Below are 19,665 nucleotides of genomic sequence, written 5' to 3'. Positions count from 1 at the left end.
GAGCGGTGCCCTGGAGGGGAAGGCTTGCCACCTTGGTGGGAGGGGCCTCGGCTCGGCTGCCGTGTCCTGGCCCTGCTCAGACTCGAGTTTCCTCCTCGTGCCTGTGATGACACGTTCTTCCAGCTTGTGGGGAGCCTTGCGTGTGGCCCGGGAGCCTGCTTTCCAATCTGTAAACATGGGGGGTATGTCTCAGCAGCTGTGAGTGAGCGAGGGGGTGGCAAGCCGGCCGCACAGGTCCTGCGGCCTTAGGCCTCCTCGTTGCCCAACAGGCGGCTGGGGGCGGGCCGTGGCCACTGATTAAAGGCCGCCTGGAGCAGCCTGTGTGGAGACAGGTGCCCAGCAGCCCAAGAAGCCGGCGAGCAGCCGCCCCAGGTAAGCCGGCCAGCAGGGTTGGTGAGGACAGCTGCTGGGAGCCCAGACGCAGGTGACCAGGTTGGGGAAGGCACCTGTGTGCAAGGGAGAAGGCCAGAGGAGGCCAAACCAGGGAGGCTTGGCTGCCTGCTTCCCGACAGCTGACCCTAGGTTTGCAGGCGCAGGGTGCTGTGCCTGAGGCTCCTCGCTAAGGTGTCTCAGTGAAGATGCCATCCTGGGCTAGCACCTCCCGGGTCCCTGATGACATGGACGTGGCTCACTTTGTGTCTCCTGTACCTGGAGGCAGGCAGCAGAGGCCTCTGGGCCGGGATCCGGGCACATCAGGCCTGCCTTTTGCCATTGACTAGCTGGTGGTGGTGATGATGGCCAGGGAGGGACTGGGGCACAGAATGGAGAGGGTGGCGAGGCCCTAGGAGGCCTCACCGTCGACAAAGGGGTTGGAGCATTGGCCACGGGGTCGGCTGTGTGTGGCTGGGCCCAGGCATCCCCATCACTTCGGCCTTCAGGTTTTATGCCTTTTGCTCTGGCAGCTTTAGGCTTTGCTGTCCCTGTGAGCACATCACCATGTCCGAGGTGCCCCGGGCCGAGACTTTCGTCTTCCTGGACCTGGAAGCCACTGGGCTCCCCAGTATAGATCCCGAAGTGGCCGAGATATCTCTGTTCGCGGTGCACCGCTCCTCCCTGGAGAACCCAGACCGAGATGAGTCTGGTGTCCCCGTGCTGCCCCGGATCCTGGACAAACTCACGCTGTGCATGAGCCCAGAGCGTCCTTTCACCGCTAAGGCCAGCGAGATCACCGGCTTGAGCAGTGACAGCCTGGCCCGGTGCCGGAAGGCCGGCTTTGACAGCTCCGTCGTGCGGACTCTACAGGCCTTCCTGAGCCGCCAGGAGGGCCCCGTCTGCCTCGTGGCCCATAATGGCTTCGATTACGACTTCCCCCTGCTGTGCACAGAGCTGCGGCGCCTGGGCGCCCACCTGCCCCCGGACACCATCTGCCTGGATACACTGCCTGCGCTTCGGGGCCTGGACCACGCCCACAGCCATGGCACCCGGGCCCAGGGCTTTAAGGGTTACAGCCTGGGCAGCCTCTTCCGCCGCTACTTCCACGCCGAGCCGAGTGCTGCCCACTCAGCTGAGGGCGACGTACATACCCTGCTCATGGTCTTCCTGCACCGCGCCGCTGAGCTGCTCGGCTGGGCAGATGAGCAGGCCCGGAGCTGGGCCCGCATCGAGCCCATGTACGAGCCACCCGATCGTCCGAGCGTTGAAGCCTGAATGCCGGGGGCTCGGTGACGCCACCGCCCAGGGGCGTGAGGCCCGCCCCCAGCACCATGGGCAGCGCCAGCTCTGACCATTCAGTCGGGCCCTGGGGCCTGGAGCCGGCAGCGGACCGGTGTCCCACTGTCCCTCTCCCCATCTTCTGAGCTGGCTGTCCCTGGGCCTTCGCACCTGCCGGGCTTTCTCCCTGCCCGGGCCTGCCCAGCCTTGTAGCCCCAGAGCTCCCTGCTGGCCACCCCTCACCTGGCCTCTCAATAAACATGGACGAGTACTCAGCAGTTGAACCTCCAGTTTCCCTCTCCACCCTGCCCAGAGGGAGCAGGCAGGGAGCTGGGCCAGGGGCTGGAGCAGAGCCCCCTGGGGCCGCCTCCTTGTGGCCGTTCCTTGCTGAGAACCCGGTGGGTGACTGACAGGTGGGGGCCGTGGGCCTCCTCCCTGGCTGGTCTGCTGCTGCCTGGCCTATCGTCCCCTCCCTGCATTGTCACCCCGGAGGCCCAAGAAATGAGTGCACGGGGCCTCAGGAACATGTGCCTTGGTCCCGAGTCTGTGCTGGGGAGGGAGATGGTGCAAAGGCCAGCTCCAGTCCTCGCCCCTGTGGGCCCTGGGCATCTCCTTCCTCTCCTGGAGCCCCTGTCCCTGCCCTGTGAGGTGACAGCAGGATGAAACAAGATGGGCACACAAGATGGGAAGCGCCCCCATTCGCACACAGACACGTATGCAGAAGGGGCCTTATATGTGCAGGTCAAGCTCCAGGAGGGCCTGCAGCAGGGGGGGGTGCATAGCAGAGGTGGGGTGGCCGGTGCAGTGGGGGCGATACCTAGGAAGGAGGTTGTCCTGGGCCCCTGTGGCTTGGCCTGAGGAGGGCCAGGAGGTTGCCCTGTGGGGAGGACAGGTTCTCAGCAGCTGCTTTTGCTGGGCTTTGAGGAGCCAGCTAACCTGCCTCGGGGGCCCCACCTGTGTGACCAAACGATGGGGCAAGGCAGGGGCGGGACGTCCGGGAGACAGGGAGAGCAGGTGAGAAGGGGTGGGGTGGGTGGGGCGGCCACACCCGCGTGACTCCCTTGAGTGAAGCCTTGAGCCCATTCAGGACACTCTAACTAGGTCAGAGTGACTAGAGCCACTGCAACGTGGAAGGTAGAACGGTGACGTCAGAACACAGGCAGTGGCCCCGTCGGGTCATTCCCATTCCCATTGCCGGGGCCGGGGCGTCTGCACTGACCCTGTGGGCGATGAGGAGGCACAGTTGTTGGCAGGAGAGGGGCAAAATCCGGTTTAAGTTTTCACAGTGTCTGTCAGGCTGCTTTGTGGAGGATGGACTAAAGCAGGCCTCAGACTGGGAGGTTGGCAACCGAGGGAGAGAGGAGCAGTGGGTTTGGGGCTCTATTGCAGGGAGTGCCACTGGCCCGGCCAAGGACAGAATGGCGGGGGTGGGGGAGGGTACGTGGTAAGGGAAAGACCTGTAGGGGGCTAGTTGTGGAGTGTGGTCTGTGTGCCATTGAACTTCCCGAGGAAGGCTGGTTGGCTCCCTGCCCCCGCGGGCACCCACCTGGAAGGGTGCCCCGAGGCCGGGCCTGAGTGGGTCCTCAGTCCAAGAGCCTTTACCAGGCAGAAGCTGAGAGTAGGGGACACCACCAGGCTCGAGGCAGCCAGGGACGCTCAGGTCCTCTGGTGCCCAAGCAGATCCACGTGTCCATTATCTAGCTGGCCAGGCTCCAGGCCACCAACTCGCAGAGGCGGTGATGCCACGAGGCTCCCTTCTCACTCGCTGGGCAAGTCAGGAGGGGCTCGAGTCTAGGCCTGGGTGGGCAGGGTCTGTCACAGACCAGGTGACAGCCTGGTCAGTGGCCACTGCCGCTGCCCCAGAGTGGTCTCTGGGCCCAGATGTGTCTGTCTCAGCACTCTGGGCTCCCCTGACCTCTTGGTGGCCTGGCCTCAGGCACCCTCCTTAGACCCATGCTTGGCGGGCCAGGCCGAACGTCATGCCTCGTGCATCACACAGCCAGGCTAGGGCTGCCGTGCTGCTGCTGGAAAGCAGCAATGTGCTCAGAAGGGGATGATAGCAGCTTTCCCAGGAAGAAAATGTAAACCCATGAATGCGTGTATCTGTGTACGTAGGTATATCTGTTTCTCTGTCTCTCTCTCTCTCTATATATATATATGTGTGTGTGTGTGTGTGTGTGTGTGTGTGTATACACACACACGTACATACATAAATAACTTCATTATAAGTTTTATCGATATGAAGAATGTGAACACAATTTACAAATAATAAAATACTACACACACGCAAAATATACAATAAAATGCACAATATGCTATTTATAAGTTACATATGGCCACAGTTTTGCAAAATCCCTTACAAATCTTGCAACGTGCTTACCAAATCCCTTCATTGACTTTTGCTGAACTTTTGTATCTACACCCAACCCGTGATTGCAGCTGGTGAACGAGTGTGGTTCCCATGTAAATGTCGGTTGCTATTTTCATTTATTTCAATGAGTAAGAGGAAGTGAAACAGAGACATGAGCACCAAAGCTGAATTGGATAATAGTTTCTGCTATTGGAAGAGTAGTTCCTCTTTTTTTTTTTTTTTTGCTAGTCACAATGTACTGACTACAGGCTCGAGTTTACACAATCAACAAATAATAATGGACCAAGCCCTGGTTTGTTGTGTATGCTGATTGCCATGGTGTGAATACGTTCACCAGGCCGATTCTAGGTTGCCCACACGACGTCATCAAATGTGGGGCTGGGAAGAGATTCACCGTAACGTACTGTTAATGTACGTCCCTACCAAATGGATGTCAATGCATCCATAACAGTAGAGTGCAGCGAAATAAGACGTGATGGGGTTTTAGGTTCTCCTTTGTTTTTAATATAATGTGAGGGGGAGTTCATATAATTTCATTTCTAATAATGGTGGTGTTTCCCAATCAGCTCCCCAAATTCCTGAACGTTTAGTGTTTATTAGAATGGCTAAAATATAAAACCGCCCATCCCAAGTGCTGGCGAGGATGTGGCAGAACTGGTGGCAATGTAAGATGATGCAAGCACTTTGGAAAACAGTTTGGCCGTGTCTTAAAATGTGAGACGTGCACCTCCCATAATGCCCCAGTGATTCCATTCCTAGGTATTTACTTACCCGACAGAGATGACCTTATGTGTCCACACAGAGACTTGCACGTGACGGTTCATGGCAGCTTTATTCACAGCAGTCCCAGACTGGAAAGAACCCAAGTGTCCCTCAGCTGCATATCCGTACCACGGCACCCCGCTGAACAGTGACAGCGAGCGTTTGAGACACAGCAGGTTGTGGGGGGTGGGCACTCACAGTAATTACGCAGCTTGAAAGGGGACAGACCCAGAGAAACAACACCACTACTCCAGCTCACTCTGGCCAGCCACCTGCCTGTCGTCAAGATGTGTCACTGGCTTCAAAGCCACATCAGTGTCTGCCAATAGGGATGTATCTGTGACCAGGAGCATTCCTGGGGGAAACGACGCAAGCCAATTGAAAACGGAATTATCCATGCAGAGGGATGAGAACCCAAACAACAAGGCCAGGAGCATTTTCAGCTTGTCTTTGTGCAGGAAACAAGGTGATGAGGGCAAAGTGTGAAGTGGGCCACCATGAGCCGAACCTCGAGCCTCGAGCAGAAAGCTGGAGACAGGACACGGCCGGCCCTCCTGCCATTGTTTCTTCAGGGGAGCTACCCGCTGTTTGTGTTTTCTCTAAACAACGCTTGGCCTTGTATGGGATTCATACGGGGCACACGAGTGTGTGGAAAAGAAATTCATATTGCGGATCCCTGTCCCTGAGAGCAGTGCCACATCGTGGGGACCCTGCTCTCTGCACCTCAGCTCCTGCGCATGCACCCCGCCACCACACGTTCCTCCCCATTCACACCCACACACCGACTCACATGGGTGTGCAAACACACCCCTCAAGATGCCCCCCCACATACTTAGATGCGCCCCATTCACACACGCGTGCTTATGATTCTACATGAGTGGATCTCATTAGATTCTGCTTACAAATATCACAAGCACGTCTTCGTTGTTTCAGGGTCTATAAAGTCAGTTTCTGCCAGGCGTTCAGGCGCGATGCCATAATTCTTCCTGTTTCTTCAGTGTTTGCAGCAATCTCTCCTTTCTCATTTGTTGGGCTTTTCAAAGAAAAAAACCCCAGGATTTTGATCATCCTGTCTCTCTCTCTCTCTCTCCCTCTGGTTTTCTGCTTCATTAGCTTCAACTTCTATCTTTATTAAATCCATCTGTCTATTTTCTTTGGGTTTACTTTTTCTTCTGTTTTTTTCTAATTTCTTAAGGGGAAGACGCATATCTTTCTCATCTTCTATCTTGAATAACTAAGGCCAAAGACTAACTTTTCTGCCAATGAGATCTTCTGTGTCTCTGTGGTTTGCTATGAAACATTCCTCTTTGCTTTGTGTTACAAATGTTTCTCCTTTCGCTTTTTTTCCCTGAGTTGATGCTTCCAGAGTAGAATTTAGCTTAATTTCTGAGTTGTCAAGCCTTTGTGACCATCTCTTACTATGTATTTCTAATTGTATTGGATAGTGGTCTGAGGATGTGTTGCTTAAGGTTGTTGGGGGGCTGTGTGTGTTTCGTAGGGCGGCTGTAACAGCACCACACGCTGAGTGGCTCACACAAGAGAAACTCCTTGGCTCACGAGGAGTCTGAGGTCCGGGCGTGGGCCGGGTTGGCTCCTTCCGGCGACTCCGAGGGAGAGTCCACTCCGGGCCTCTCCTCCGGTTTCTGGCTCTTCCCAGCCATCTGCGGCGCTGCTCGGCCTGTGGAAGCATCGCCCAGATCTCGGCCTTGATCTTCACGTGACCTTCTCCCCGTGTGCATGTCTCTGTGTCCAAACTACCCCTTTTCGTGAGGACCCAGTCCTACGGGATTGGGGCCTGCGCTAATGACCGCACGGTAACTTGATCATCTCTGTGCAGACCCCGTCTCCAAATAAGGTCCCCTCCACAGGTATTGGCGGTTATGACCCCGACATGTCGTTTTCGTGGAGGGGACATCACTCAACCCATAACAGGGGCCAAGTGTATAAATAACTTTGAAAACACGTTGCACAGACTGTGAGAACGTGTGTCTCCTTAAGACATGTGCACTTTTCTATATTCCTCCAGAATCTCGTTCGACAATTGTGCTATTTGACTCCTTTCCGTTTTGACTTGTTTTGGACTATGACATCGATCCCGTTCTAGGCCATTATATGAAAACATGCTGTTATGATGGCATGCTATTGACATCTGCCTGCCCGCCTTGCAGTTTCTATGCGTGTAGTTGTTGTGTGTTCGTGCTTATGGCTCGAGGACCGTATCCGTCAGGATTCTCCTGAGAAACGGAACCAGCGGGATATAAGTACAAGAAACGGGCTCACACGATTTTGGAGGCCGGAGACGCAGGAAAGAGCCATGGAGGCTGATCTGCTTTCCTCGGGGTCTACTGATTTCGGTGTCCATCCATCGGAAACAATCCCTTCACGGTGACGTTTACAGTCACGTTTGTCCAAAAAGTGGGTACCCTAGCCTAGCCAAGATGACCCAGAGAACGAAGCAGCTCAATGCCTGTTCTCCGGGCTTTGTTCCCTGGGCCTTCTGTCACTCACTGAGCACTGCCCAGTTCGATGGCCCGCCACTGCTTCCCGAGGCCTCTGAAAGGGCGGACCTACGCTGGGCGACTCCAGGCGACTCCATCTTGTTTTGTGTCCTTCACCTTGACCACGCCTCCTCCCCTTGAGTAACCTCCCTCTCACCCATTCAAACTTCCCGATCAAAACACGCCCAGCGACCTGCGCAACAGGACTCCGACCCTTCCCCAGCCAATCGGCCAAGGCCACGAGCCTTCCCCAGCCAATCGGCTGAGGCCACAGCCATTACCTCACCAACCGCCCCTAGGCCCCAATAAAATTGTCCTTTTGAAACTCGCTCTCTCTCCCCGGTATCTCACCGCTGCGTCGGTGCACATAGGGGATTGAGCTCGAGCTAGCTCAAATAAAGGCTCTTTTGCTTTTGCATCGGACTCGGCTCCCTGGTGGTCTTTGGGGATCACGAATTCTGGGCATAACAGCCTCTAGGACAGTTTCCGAATTTTTGCTCCCCTTCCCCTGCCCGGTGGGTGCCTTCGGCTGGGAGTGGGGCTCGCAGGCTGCAGTGCACCTGGCTGAGGCCACTTCCCCAGCCTCCGGCTTCTAGAGTTGCCAGGGGAGCTGGCCCACCTATATCCGCTTCTGCTGTGGCCGCTCCCTTTTGTTTGGAGGCTTCTGAGATGTTCCCGCTCTCCGGGGAGCCCAGCAACGTTCACCAGGCACCGCCTGCTTCCCGGGTCTGGGCTGGAGCAGCCGAGGGGCCTTGGCGTCCTCAGCGAGGTTTTCTTTACTCACGTGTTACCTTGCTTCCTTTCGGAGCCTGCTCTTTATTTTTTGTCTCCTACCTGCCACCCCGGGCTTGTCTCTTTTAATTTAATTTAAAATGAAAAAAAAATTGTTTTCATTAATTTTTTAATGTTTATTATTTTTGAGAGACAGAGCACGAGTGGTGGAGGGGTAGAGAGCGAGAGGGACACACAGAATCCGAAGCAGGCTCCAGGCTCGGAGCTGTCGGCACAGAGTCCTACACGGGGCTCAAACTCACGGACTGTGAGATCATGACCTGAGCCGAAGTCAGATGCGTAACCGAGCCACCCAGCCGCCCCTAAAATGAAATTTTATTTTTCATCCCAGCTTTATTGGGGTATAATTAGTGTACAAAACCTTGCACACTTCTCAAGATCGCCGTCCTACCTGGCGGCCAGTTCACCTGGTAGTCAGGGGGGGCCTTCTGTGCCCTCGCATTCCCTTTATCCTAAGGACAATGACAGCTTTCTCAGTGCAGCTGGCGCTAGGGGCCTACTCCCCTTGGGGTTTGCATTTCAAAGGGGTCCTTAAGAAGAACCTTCCTGGGCCGAAAGGCTGGCCAGAGGCTTATTTAGGGTTCTCACCCAGGTGCTCTGAGGAAGGGACAAGAGAAAGGTCTCCCGACGGGGAATCTCGTGCCACATTTGCATTTGACTGGCCTTTCCAGCGGCGCAGGCTGAGCGAGGCGGCGCCCCAGGCGCAGCCCCGCGGTGTAGACCGCAGGCCCGGAGTGCCCTTCAGCACACGGCCCTGCTCGGACGCTCGCGAGGGCCGCTGTCTGCCGGATGACAGGGTCAGCTTGCCCGCACACTCGGCGCGTGGCCTCTCAAATGCCTAGGTGGGTTGTCCCCTCCCCAGCAAGCTCCCCTACTGGCTCCCTGCCTCTTCTCACCTCCACCAACCTGGCCAAACTAGGAGTCTGGGGAAGCGCTTGTTTGGCTGCCCTGGGCCTGACACACGGGCCGGGAAGAGAAGGCAGGAAGTGCGGGGCCGCTGGCACAGGATGATGGGTGTGATGGCGGCAGGGAAGGGCTGGTGGCCCACCCGGCAGGAGGGCAGGAGGAGGCCGGCTGGTACAGGGCTGGGCGCAGACTTTCCGGCCACTTTAGAAAACGTTGACGGCTAGAAACCTATTCTCAGACCCCGACAACTGGGGTACATGGAGCACCGTCCTTGCCCTATGGTGCCTGAGAGGTTGAGAACCTGGAGAGCCTGCTCACCGACAAAGAGCAACGAGGCATTGACCCCCCCCCCGCCCCCCGCCATGTGCCTACTCTGGTCTGGGCCCCAGGATGGCGGTGAGAAAGGACCCGGCATGGGCTGTGCAGGGGCAGGGCCTGGGTGCCGGGTCCTGCCCCTCCGCTCCCTGTTCCCCAACTCTGTGACCAGCCAGGGTCACCTAACAGGTTGGCCTCAGCTTCCTTCATCTGTAAACGGCGACAGCGCAGCGTGGCCGGAAGGTGATGACGTGTTGAGCACGTACTCTTCGCGTGGCCTCCGTCATCCTTTCTTCCGGCTCCTTGAGCTCCAGCCACACGGAACAACACGACACGCACGTTCCCATTCGTGGCGGGCCGAACGGGGGCCATGCTCAAGGTCCGCCCGCATCCTAATCCCTGGACCCTGTGAATATGACCTTATTTGGTCTTTGCAGATACAGTTACATCTGAGATGATCTCGAGATGCGATCAGCCAGACTTACATGCCCAGGTCCTAAATCCAATGGCAAGTGCCCTTATAAGAGACAGAAGGGGAGGGACACAGACACAGAGAAGGCCAGGTGACATCGGAGGCAAGGAATAGAATGATGTAGCCACAAGCCAAGGAATGCAGGGGACCGGCAGCAGGTGGAAGAGGTGAGGACTGTGAGAGACTAAATATCTATTGTTTTAAGCCACCCGATTTGTGGTACTGGTTACAGCAGCCCCAGGAGGCCAACGCACTGCCCCAGGACCTTTGCACTGGCTGTGCCCTCCGCCCGGACTGCTTTTCCAGACACCCCCCTCAACCAGGTCCCTGCTTCAATGTCCACTCTCCCGAGCCGCCATTTCCACCACCTCTCACTGTCTCTCCCCTGCTCCTGGCCGTATTCCAGCCCACCCCCACCCTGCACACAGCAGCCCAGTCCCTGGAGAGAAGGCCGGCTCCACAAGGGCAGGGATGTTCTCTTGCTCACCGTGGCCTCAGTGTCGATCCGTTGACTGAAAGTACGCAGGCTCTCTTCCCCTTTATCACAACCTGCGTCTGTGAAAGAACCTCAGTTTCGCAGGAAGAAAAGTGAGGTGCACGGCCCGCCACACGACCGGTTGTTAGTGACGGAGGGAACTGCAAGCAGCCATCCCCAAGAGGGGCAGAGTTGGGAAACCGAGGCGGCCAGCCGGGTGCCCTCTAGTTTCGAGAACAGCGTCGGCCACAGTGGAAAGAGCCGTGGGGCTGGTGTCCCGGGGTCTGGGGTCAGGATGGCACCCACCTCGGCAGCAGCCACGTGGGAGGGCGCTCAGGCAAGACCGGCAGAGAGGAAGGGGTCAGCAGGACTACATACCTTCCAGAGGCTCTAGAGGAGGATCAGTCCTCACCTCTTCCAGCTGCCGGAGGCCCCAGAAATTCTTTGGCTTGTGGCCATGTCACTCCAGTCTCTACCTCCATCCTTATGCGGCCATTTTCTCCCCGTGTCTGGGTCTTCAGTCATTCAGTGTGTCTGGCCCTATTTGTAAATAAGGTCACATTCTGAGGTACTGGGGGCTAGGACCCCAACATACCTTTTGGGGGGACATGATCCACCTCATGGCATCACCCAGTATCCATTCCAGCCTTCTTCTCTGAGGATAAGATCCCAATTTTGTTCAGGGCATCAGTAGGCTCAGCCTCAAGTGACAGGTCATGACAATCCTGTATCCAGCTTTCCCCAGCCTCTCTTCCAGCTAAGGGGGGCGGGGGGGGGGGCATGTGATCCACTTGTGACTGGGACTTAAGTGGAAGTCTGCTGGGAAAGTTTCTGGAAAAACTGTTGCTTTCTTGGTATAAGAGGACAGGTGTGGTTATCCTTGCCCTTTCCCCCTTCTGTCCTTGAATGTATATGTGATGGCTGGAGCTTCAGCAGCTATTTTGTGATCACGAGGCAAAGCGAAGCTAATTAGATACTGGGCCTCACCAATGCCCTGCTGCTGAACGAGCAAGCTACCCTCCAGATTCCTTACATAAGAAAATTAAACTTGGATTTAATCACCACAGTCAGGTTTTCTATTACAGATGATCCTCGAATAGCATGGGAGTTAGGGGTGCTGGCCGCCTGCACAGCTGAAAATCCATGTGTAACTTTGACTCCTCAGACCTTAACTTCTAATAGCTGACTGTTGACCAGAAGCCTCACCAATAACATAGACAGTCGACGAACACATATATTTTGGATGTTACGTGTATTATATACTGCATTCTTACAAAAAAGTAAGCTGGAGAACAGAGAATGTTATGAAGAAAATCACAAGGAAGAGAAAGGACATTTACAGTCCTGGATTGTATTCAACACACAGGAAATCTGTATTTAACACACAGTGGTCACCTGGACTTGTGGGCACTTTCCCGATACACTGCATTTGTTCATTTCTTTATCCCACCCTCATAGTCTGAGGAGACAGCCGAGATCTCCTCTACTCTCCTCCTCAACCTTGCTTTTCTCTTTCCTCCTGTCTCTTTCTCTCCCCACCTCTTCTCTGCCTGCCTGACTCATTCTCTCTCCACCTCCTTTCACCTTGTTCCCACTGAACTAGCCAGAACATGGGAGAAAGTAAGTTATATATTAAGCGAGGAATATTTTAACTGAAAGAAAAGACAAAAGATTAATTTGATTCTTACTTCCTTGTTTCAATTTGATTTTGTTTTCCTGTTAGAAGTCTTTGCCGGAAAGGTGTTTTTTTTTTTTTTTTTAATCTTGGAACAATGGGTTCTCAGAACCACGAACGTGGGATGCACAGTTCTGTTTTATATTATAGCTGAGGTTGTTATCAAATATGGGCTGGGCTACACAAAGGCGTCATAGGAACAAATGTGTGCTGACTCATGATCACAAAATGGCTGCTGAAGCTCCAGCCATCACATATACATTCAAGGACAGAAGGGGGAAAGGGCAAGGATAACCACACCTGTCCTCTTATACCAAGAAAGCAACAGTTTTTCCAGAAACTTTCCCAGCAGACTTCCACTTAAGTCCCAGTCACAAGTGGATCACATGCCCCCCCCCCCGCCCCCCTTAGCTGGAAGAGAGGCTGGGGAAAGCTGGATACAGGATTGTCATGACCTGTCACTTGAGGCTGAGCCTACTGATGCCCTGAACAAAATTGGGATCTTATCCCCAGAGAAGAAGGCTGGAATGGATACTGGGTGATGCCATGAGGTGGATCATGTCCCCCCAAAAGGTATGTTGGGGTCCTAGCCCCCAGTACCTCAGAATGCGACCTTATTTACAAATAGGGCCTTTGCAACAACGTGGGAATCAAGAAATGCTAACACGTGTGCAGGGCTTGGACACTGAAATCGCAAGCTGCTGTCGAGAGGAAGGAGGGAAGGCCCCTGAATGAGGAGCTATGTTAGGTTCACAGACTGAAGGCCTCAGGGTGTTCAGATGTCTGTCCTCCTCAAAAGGATGTATACATTCGATGCAATCCCAATCAAAATCCCAGCAGGCTTCTCCCCCCCTCCCCCACAGGAATGGACAAGGTATTCTAAAACTCATGCAGAAGTGAGACACACTTAGGATAGACAAAACAAGTCTGAAAAAGAACCATATCAGAGGATTCACATTACCCAATTTCAAGACTATTTATAAAGCGACAGTAACCAAAAAAAAAAAAAAAAAAAAAGTAACATAAAAATAGACAAGCCAATTGATGGGGCACCACAATGAGTCCAGAAGTAGACTTTCACACAGCCAATTGATTTTCAAGCAAGATGTCAAATTTGGGGCGCCTGGGTGGTGGCTCAGTCAGTTAAGTGTCCGACTTCAGCTCAGGTCACGATCTCACAGTCTGTGAGTTCCAGCCCCGCATCGGGCTCTGTGCTGACAGCTCAGAGCCTGGAGCCTGCTTCGGATTCTGTGTCTCCCCCTCTCTCTGCCCCTCCCCTGCTGACGCTCTGTGTCTCTCTGTCTCTCAATAATAAAGAAATGTTAAAAAAATAAAAAAATATAAAAGATGTCAAGGCCACTCAATTGGGGAAAAGATCATCTTTACAACAGACAGTGCTGGAGAAACTGGATCTCTGTATAGAAACAATAAATAAATTGTGAATTCACCTGACACTACACACAAAAATTACCTCAAAATGGATCATAGTCCTAAATGTAGGAGCAAAAACCCTACAACTTCTACAAGAAAACAGGATCAAATCGTACGGAGTCGAGTTTTGTAGAGACTTCTTAACTGTGCAAACTATAAAATTTAAAAAATCCAGACATTGGGCTTCGTCAAATAAACCAACTTCTCTTCAAAAAAAACAAAAACAAAAACAAAAACAAAAACAAAACAAACCCTCACTGTTATGAAAATAGAAAGGCAAAGCCCCGGTCTGGAAGAAAATATTTGTAGACCATACCTGACAAAGGACTTGTATCTAGAACTCTTACAACTAAATGATAAGACAAACAAATCAATTAAAAATGGGCAAAAGATTTGAACAGACCGTTTACCAAAGAAGATATATGAGTGGCTCAGAAGGACAGGAAAAGATGCTCAACATCATTAGCCAAGAGAGAAATAAAAATCAAAACTACAATTAAATACCATTTCATTGCCCCCGCCCCTCCCCCCCCAGGATGGCTGGAATGAAGAGGACAGATAAGCGTTAAGGACGACGTGTCATAACCAGAACCTGCAGACGCTGCTGGTAGGGATGTAAAACGGGGCAGGTGTTTAGGAAAACTTAGTCTGGCGGCTTGTCAGCAAGTTACACGTAGAGTTACCATAAGACCTACCCCCACTGCTAGCCGTACGCTCGGGACAAATGAAGACATATCCACACACACACACACACACACACACACACACAAACTGCACTCAAGTGCTCATAGCAACTTTGTCATGGTCCTGGGCTGGAAACAACCCAAATGTCCACCAGCAAGCATTCAACAGGTCTTGTGGCCCACGCAGGATGATACCTCTACATGAGGCGGTCAAAGAAAGATGAATTGGTGACCTGCAAATCCTGGGGGGGGGGGTCCCTGTGTTGTGAAGTCATAGACACATCAGTAGGAGCATGAGAGGGGATGAGCTAGTGAGCCCACAGCAAGTGGCAATTCTTGAGAACGTCATTTGAGGTGCTCATGTCAAAGAGTCCCGGGTCAACACCTAATGAACATCAGAAGCATCTGGCTGACTGTCGTGTGTATACTTGGTGGCCAGCCTTCAAAGTCACGTGATCTAGAGGTTATGATATACACTAACGTCCCCTCCTCAATGTTAGAATAATTCTTTGATGTTAAAAAAAAATCGCTCCTCATCAGGAAGCAGGTGGAGATGAAAGTTCTTCGTCTGGCATCCGAGGCTTTCTGCACTCTGCTTCTCATGACCATCTGCCCCCCAACAGTCCTACCAAAATCCCTCTGCTTTTGGGGGGTTCCTGACCACACCATGTGCCCCCTCTTCTTCCCCCTACCCTGCCTGAAATCCCTCCACCTCTCCTTCCCGTTTCAAGAGCCCCCCTGCTGCTCGCTCTGGCCGTGGCTTCAAGACGCACTTGTCTCTGCCGCCTGACAAGACATACACGTAGTAGCATCCCCACCTGAAAGCCCGCTGTGCTCCTCTGGCTGAGGAAAGGAGTGAAGGTCCTGGCCCGTCCTGAGACGTTCACGGAGAATCAGCCGTGCCATAGGCATCCCGCTGCGCCCCTGCTGCCATAACACCAGCAGAACCAACCTCGGGAGCGAGAGCAAAGCAAACATGTAGAAGCTAAGGATGTTTGGCGACAATGGCAACAGAATCCTGAGAGGCCCCTTCCCAGGCCTGTTTTTCCCTCCCTTGGGGGCAAGTCTGGGATTATAGCCACACAGTCACAGGGAACACAGCTTTCCCTATCTGTTTGTTTGGAGCACCTGCCAACTTCGCAAAGCAGAGCTAGTCTCGCGAGCTACAATCCGAGCAAGGTTGTAGACACGGTCCGTTTTGCAGAGATCTATGTTCCCGGGCCTACGTAAAGCCCCAGACAAGGATGCTGCCGTCAGTCAGGTGACAACTGCAGGACCGCCCTTGCAACTCAAACATGGCCGCACGCAGGCAGGCGCAGCTGGGGCAACCATAATCGAGGGCGGACGGGATCTGGTGGCTCAATGACCATCAGAGATAAAGGACAGAGGAAAGGGCCGAGGACCTCAAACATGGCTGGGGGAAGACGGAGATGGAGAGGTTGCAGGCCCTATAGTACAGACAGGTGTCCACCCTGGAGTCCCCCCACAGCGGGAGGCCACGAAGCAAACCACGGAAGGGTGAAGGTGGAGCCACCTTCTATACAGGCCCACACGGGGCTGGACGGGGGACCCACCCGAGTGAGTGTGCGTGCCGCCATGTTGCCTGAAGAAGCAACTGGGAGGAAGACACAGCTGGGTCTCTCGGGGGACGGATGCGCCACTCTGTCCTTCCTGATCTGAGTCACGGTGTCCCACTGGCCGGGGGTGGCAGCTCTTGATGCCCATGTGTCTCGCCCTCCAGGGTTTCTGCCTTCCCTTCATGCCAACGTAGTGTCTTGGCTTTCCCCCACGATTCCACACTTAGAGTTTTTCCTGGGACCTTTAGCCCAACTGCCATCTGGTTACTTTACAGCACGAGAGGGCTCCTTTAAGGCCAGCACTCTTAGACCCTCATTTGTTCGCGCCCGAAGTAAATGAATGCGGTCGAGGCAATTCACCAGTTACGTGGAGGCACCGCCACAACATTTCAACGGCTCTTGGAAAGTCTGCACAGTTTCACAGGGCGAGTGGTCTCAATGTCAGACACACTGTGCGCTGGCACCGTGTCTTATGGGGCTGTCCCTGAAGCACACCAGTCGAGAAGCGTGACAGGGCCGATGTCCAGGGAAGTTCTTGGGGAAGGGACTGGAAAGCCGGCAGGATGTCCTCCAGTAGCGTGAGCTTTTGCGTCCGGTTGTGTGGGAGCCCAATTTCAGAGCACATTAGAAAGAAAATCACAAAATCAAGGTGGCTCATCCAGTAGAACCCATGGGATGACATTCCACGGGGGCTATGAGTCTTCTTTAGTGAAGCCAGTTACTGACTGGCCTGCAGAGTTGAGACGGCTCACTTACTACGGTGATGGAAACAGACATTAGAGCCCCGGGATCTGATCTCTTTCTAGTTCCCACCGCCGCGTGGCAGTTGTCATCCCAATGCCTCCTGCCACTGTCTCTTGTTCTGCACTGGGATTGGCTTCCTGAATCCACCCCAGCCCTGGCAAAGATTGCGCCTCATAAAAACACGTGCTTCCACACGTCCTGTCCATGGACTTCAAAGACAGTGGCCTTAATACTTCATGTTTCTGAGGTGCCGACAAAGATGAATGTGACACAAAGAGCAGAAGGCAACCGAAGGACAAGGGGACACAGACCCTGTGAAAGGGGCTCTGAGATAAAAGCAAGTTGCAAGAACTCTAGAACTTTCCGTAAGTCGTATCTAAAAATCATTCTAATATAGCTATATAAAACTTCTATGTCAATGTGTTTCTATCTATCTGTATCTCTTGCTCCTGGAGTCGTCCTAGTGACTGGAGCTCCAAGAAGCATGCTCGGAAGAAATCCTGTATTTCCAGATCTTCCCCACACTGTCCTGAGGGTGCTTTGAGCCTCTCACTGTGTGGCAGGGAAGGCGCACACGATCCTCGGAGGCCCATAGGGGGTGCTCAGCATACCTACCAGTTGCCCACCAGAGGTCCCGGCAGTGGAGGGGGCTGGAAGGAGGAGGCAAGCCAACCAGGACGCTGGGCTGAGAGCACCCAGGGGCCGAACTCCTGAACCCGGCTCTGGGGACAGTGCGGACAGAACAGGGCAGAGCCTGCCAGCAGCCGCCACCCCCTGGCCAGCAGGAGGCTGCAGGAAAGTGCCATTTGAAGGGGACGCCCTGTTTCCGTGAGGCTCAGGGGGAGGAGGGAGAAGAGGGGCCAGGCTCACCACCGCACCCATTGCACCCATCGGGTGTCTCTTTCTCCTGCCTGAGGTCTTCTCACAGGGTTGGCGGGATTCTTATTTCAGGAGCGATTCACCAACACCCTTCCTTATATAGCTGAAATCTCTAGCTTACGTTACTCCTGAATACAAAAATGCTGAAAGCAAGTGAACGTGCAGTATTGTAAGAAATATCATATGAAAGGTCTGATGAGAGAGCCATCACTGGGCATGCTGTGTGCAAATTTGTAGCCCGTCTCGTTTTCTTCCTGATCGGCACCAGCCACAAGAGGTGGCCACTTGAGGGAGAGCACCTAAGTGTGAAGCTTTAGGCACTGAGGGTGGGGAGGAGGGGCAGAGAGGCCAGGCTGGTCTGTGCTGCTGGGGTGTGGGAGGCAGACGGCAGTAAGTAGGGTGAGCCCGGGGCACCGGGCGGGAGGAGACGGATAGCAGCAGGCCAGCTCGTGCGGGGTCTTGCCCGGAGCCTGCTCCTGCGAGGGACCAGAGTGTCCCCTGACTCCCCTGCCCCGCCCCAGGGCTCCGAGAAGATGGGCCCTGGGGGCTGCTTCTCAAAGGAGAAGGCTGCGCCTCTCTGGCACGGGGACAGAGGGCCTGGAAAAAGAGCCGGCCACCAGTCAGCATGATGGCAGGGTGTCCCGTTTCCTCCCGTGGAGCTTCGGGCTTAGAGAGAACACACCGCTTCCCGCAGCCTGACACCTGGGCGTGAGCTGTCCACGAATGTGTTCGCCCAAGGCCGTTTTCGGACGGTTTCTTGATGCATTTGAGGTGATGTCACGGGCCGGCCACAGTCTAGTTGTAGAATTCCGTTTATGAGCTCTGAAAGGATTAAAGTGCTTTTAGTGCTTTTACCTGGAAACACCAAGAAGTCTTGGAGCGGAGCGGATGGTCCCACAACACGAGAGAAACCGCTCGTCCCTCACCGGAGGTGGCTGTGCCCACGACAGGGCCCTGCTGGAGCGCAGCGCTGACCCGCGTGGGGTAGGGGCATCTGGGCAGTTCCAGCACAGAACATGGATCTGTTCTGAGGTCTCTGTGCTTCAGTCGTGTCCTCAGCGATCAAAGGCAGGGGAGCGGGAGGCCCCAGGCTTTAAAGTGGGCCCTCTCCCAGGCGAACAGGCTGTACTGCCTGTGGCCGCGCATTCGCGGTGTCCCGGGACTTTCTGGCCCTCGCACCCAAACAGGCCGGCGCCTTTCCCCCGTCGCTCTTCTCCGAGGGCTTCCCACCCCCGCGGCTGCCGCGGGGGCCGCCGCACCACACTGCCCCCTCACAGGCTAGGCCGCGCTGGCCGCCCGGGGCGCGCCGGTGCTCCGGGAGGGACAAGCGGCTCCGGAACACCCTCCCGCAGTGCGGACACCCGCAGGGCCGCCCCTCGCCGCAAGTCGCCCGGCGCTTGAAGAGGGGGGAGCGCCTCCGAAGGCCTTCCCGCACTCGCTGCACGCGTAGGGCCGCTCGCCGCCGCCGTGCGCCCGGCGGCGCAGGCTGAGACCGGAGCGTCCCCGGAACGCCTTCCCGCACTCTTGGCACGCGAACGGCTTCTCCCCGCTGTGGACGCGCTGGCGGTGAATGAGCTGGGACGCTCCCTTGAAGGCCTTGAGACACTAGCCGCACGTGTAGGGCTTGTGGCCGCTGTGGGTGCACTGGTGCTTGAGTAGGTTGGAGCTGCGACTGAAGGATTTCCCACACTGCGGACACAGGTGCCGCTTGTCAGCGCCCGGCGCACCCCGCGGCCTGAGACCCTAATCCCGCCTCACGCAGTCCTGTCTTCTCTGCCTCATCGCTCTTCCCTCACCGGAGGAGCCGCCTTGACCTCTCTCCCCGGGCTGGTCATCCCTGCCGGAACCCGTCTGTGGGGAACGAGCATGTTTCCCTGTGCGATTAGCGGTCTCCCCTGTTGGCCGGGCCACCTGGTTCTCGTTACCGGCCCGAGGGTCAGTCCTCGGGAGCTCTTGGGGGCAATGCTTCTGCTTTGAAGTCAATGTCCTGTTCTCTATCCCGTCACCTACAGAGACAGCGAACACCAAACAGTGTCACCCTCTCCCCGGAGCTCTGTTTAGGGTCTGTTGTTCTTACCCTCACACCAAAGCCGAGAAGGAATGAATGGGGGAGACGAGGACGCGGGGGAAGAGGCAAGATGACCGTCAGCGGACAGGAGGGCAAGAGGGGAAGTGGTGGGAACGAGCTGGAAGTACCGGAAATGATGTGACGCAGCAGGAGGCGCTCCCTCCATCTGACGCCTCAACAGGGACTCCTCAGGAAAGTCTGGCACAAAAGGGGAACTTCCCACCCGAGGTGGCCGCACTGCCCTGCTCAGCTGGCCGCTCTTGCCAAAAGGCTCAGTGAGCCGGCTGTGCGGCCCTCACTCACCCGTCCGCACCCCCGAAGCAGCCCGTGTCCCATGGATGTCTGCCGCCTGGGGCTCGTCCCCTTG

At 55.0% G+C, this 19,665-nt stretch overlaps 2 protein-coding genes across 2 annotated transcripts; one reads left to right on the top strand and one right to left on the bottom strand.

Annotated features, from left to right (window-relative positions):
* The first annotated feature begins 248 nt into the window (after positions 1-248).
* On the top strand, positions 249-1,928 carry TREX2 (three prime repair exonuclease 2). The gene is made up of 2 exons (XM_047847488.1): positions 249-372; positions 903-1,928. Exon 2 carries the CDS (start codon positions 937-939, stop codon positions 1,645-1,647), a length of 711 nt encoding a protein of 236 aa, XP_047703444.1. The 5' UTR covers positions 249-372; positions 903-936; the 3' UTR covers positions 1,648-1,928.
* A 13,081-nt stretch (positions 1,929-15,009) lies between these two features.
* On the bottom strand, positions 15,010-19,464 carry LOC125159386 (zinc finger protein 467-like). The gene is made up of 3 exons (XM_047847728.1): positions 19,374-19,464; positions 19,027-19,236; positions 15,010-18,919 (listed from the first exon to the last, which is right to left on the bottom strand). Exons 1-3 carry the CDS (start codon positions 19,462-19,464, stop codon positions 18,324-18,326), a joined length of 897 nt encoding a protein of 298 aa, XP_047703684.1. The 3' UTR covers positions 15,010-18,323.
* Between the last annotated feature and the right edge of the window lie 201 nt (positions 19,465-19,665).

The sequence above is a fragment of the Prionailurus viverrinus genome, unplaced genomic scaffold (assembly GCF_022837055.1).
Source record: "Prionailurus viverrinus isolate Anna unplaced genomic scaffold, UM_Priviv_1.0 scaffold_49, whole genome shotgun sequence".
Lineage (NCBI taxonomy): Eukaryota > Metazoa > Chordata > Mammalia > Carnivora > Felidae > Prionailurus > Prionailurus viverrinus.
The sequence above is the reverse complement of the archived record's forward strand: the minus strand, read 5'-3'. Positions and strand labels throughout refer to the sequence as shown.

What these genes read in the sequence shown, in the direction of transcription:
- TREX2 (XM_047847488.1), top strand. Translation starts at nt 937, where the DNA reads ATGTCCGAGGTGCCCCGGGCCGAGACTTTCGTCTTCCTGGACCTGGAA.
- LOC125159386 (XM_047847728.1), bottom strand. Translation starts at nt 19,464, where the DNA reads ATGGAGGGAGCGCCTCCTGCTGCGTCACATCATTTCCGGTACTTCCAG. An exon ending in TGCCCTCCTGTCCGCTGACG is followed by an intron (nt 19,237 to 19,373) that starts GTCATCTTGCCT and finishes CTGTCTCTGTAG; the next exon opens with GTGACGGGATAGAGAACAGG. An exon ending in AGGTCAAGGCGGCTCCTCCG is followed by an intron (nt 18,920 to 19,026) that starts GTGAGGGAAGAG and finishes CTGTGTCCGCAG; the next exon opens with TGTGGGAAATCCTTCAGTCG.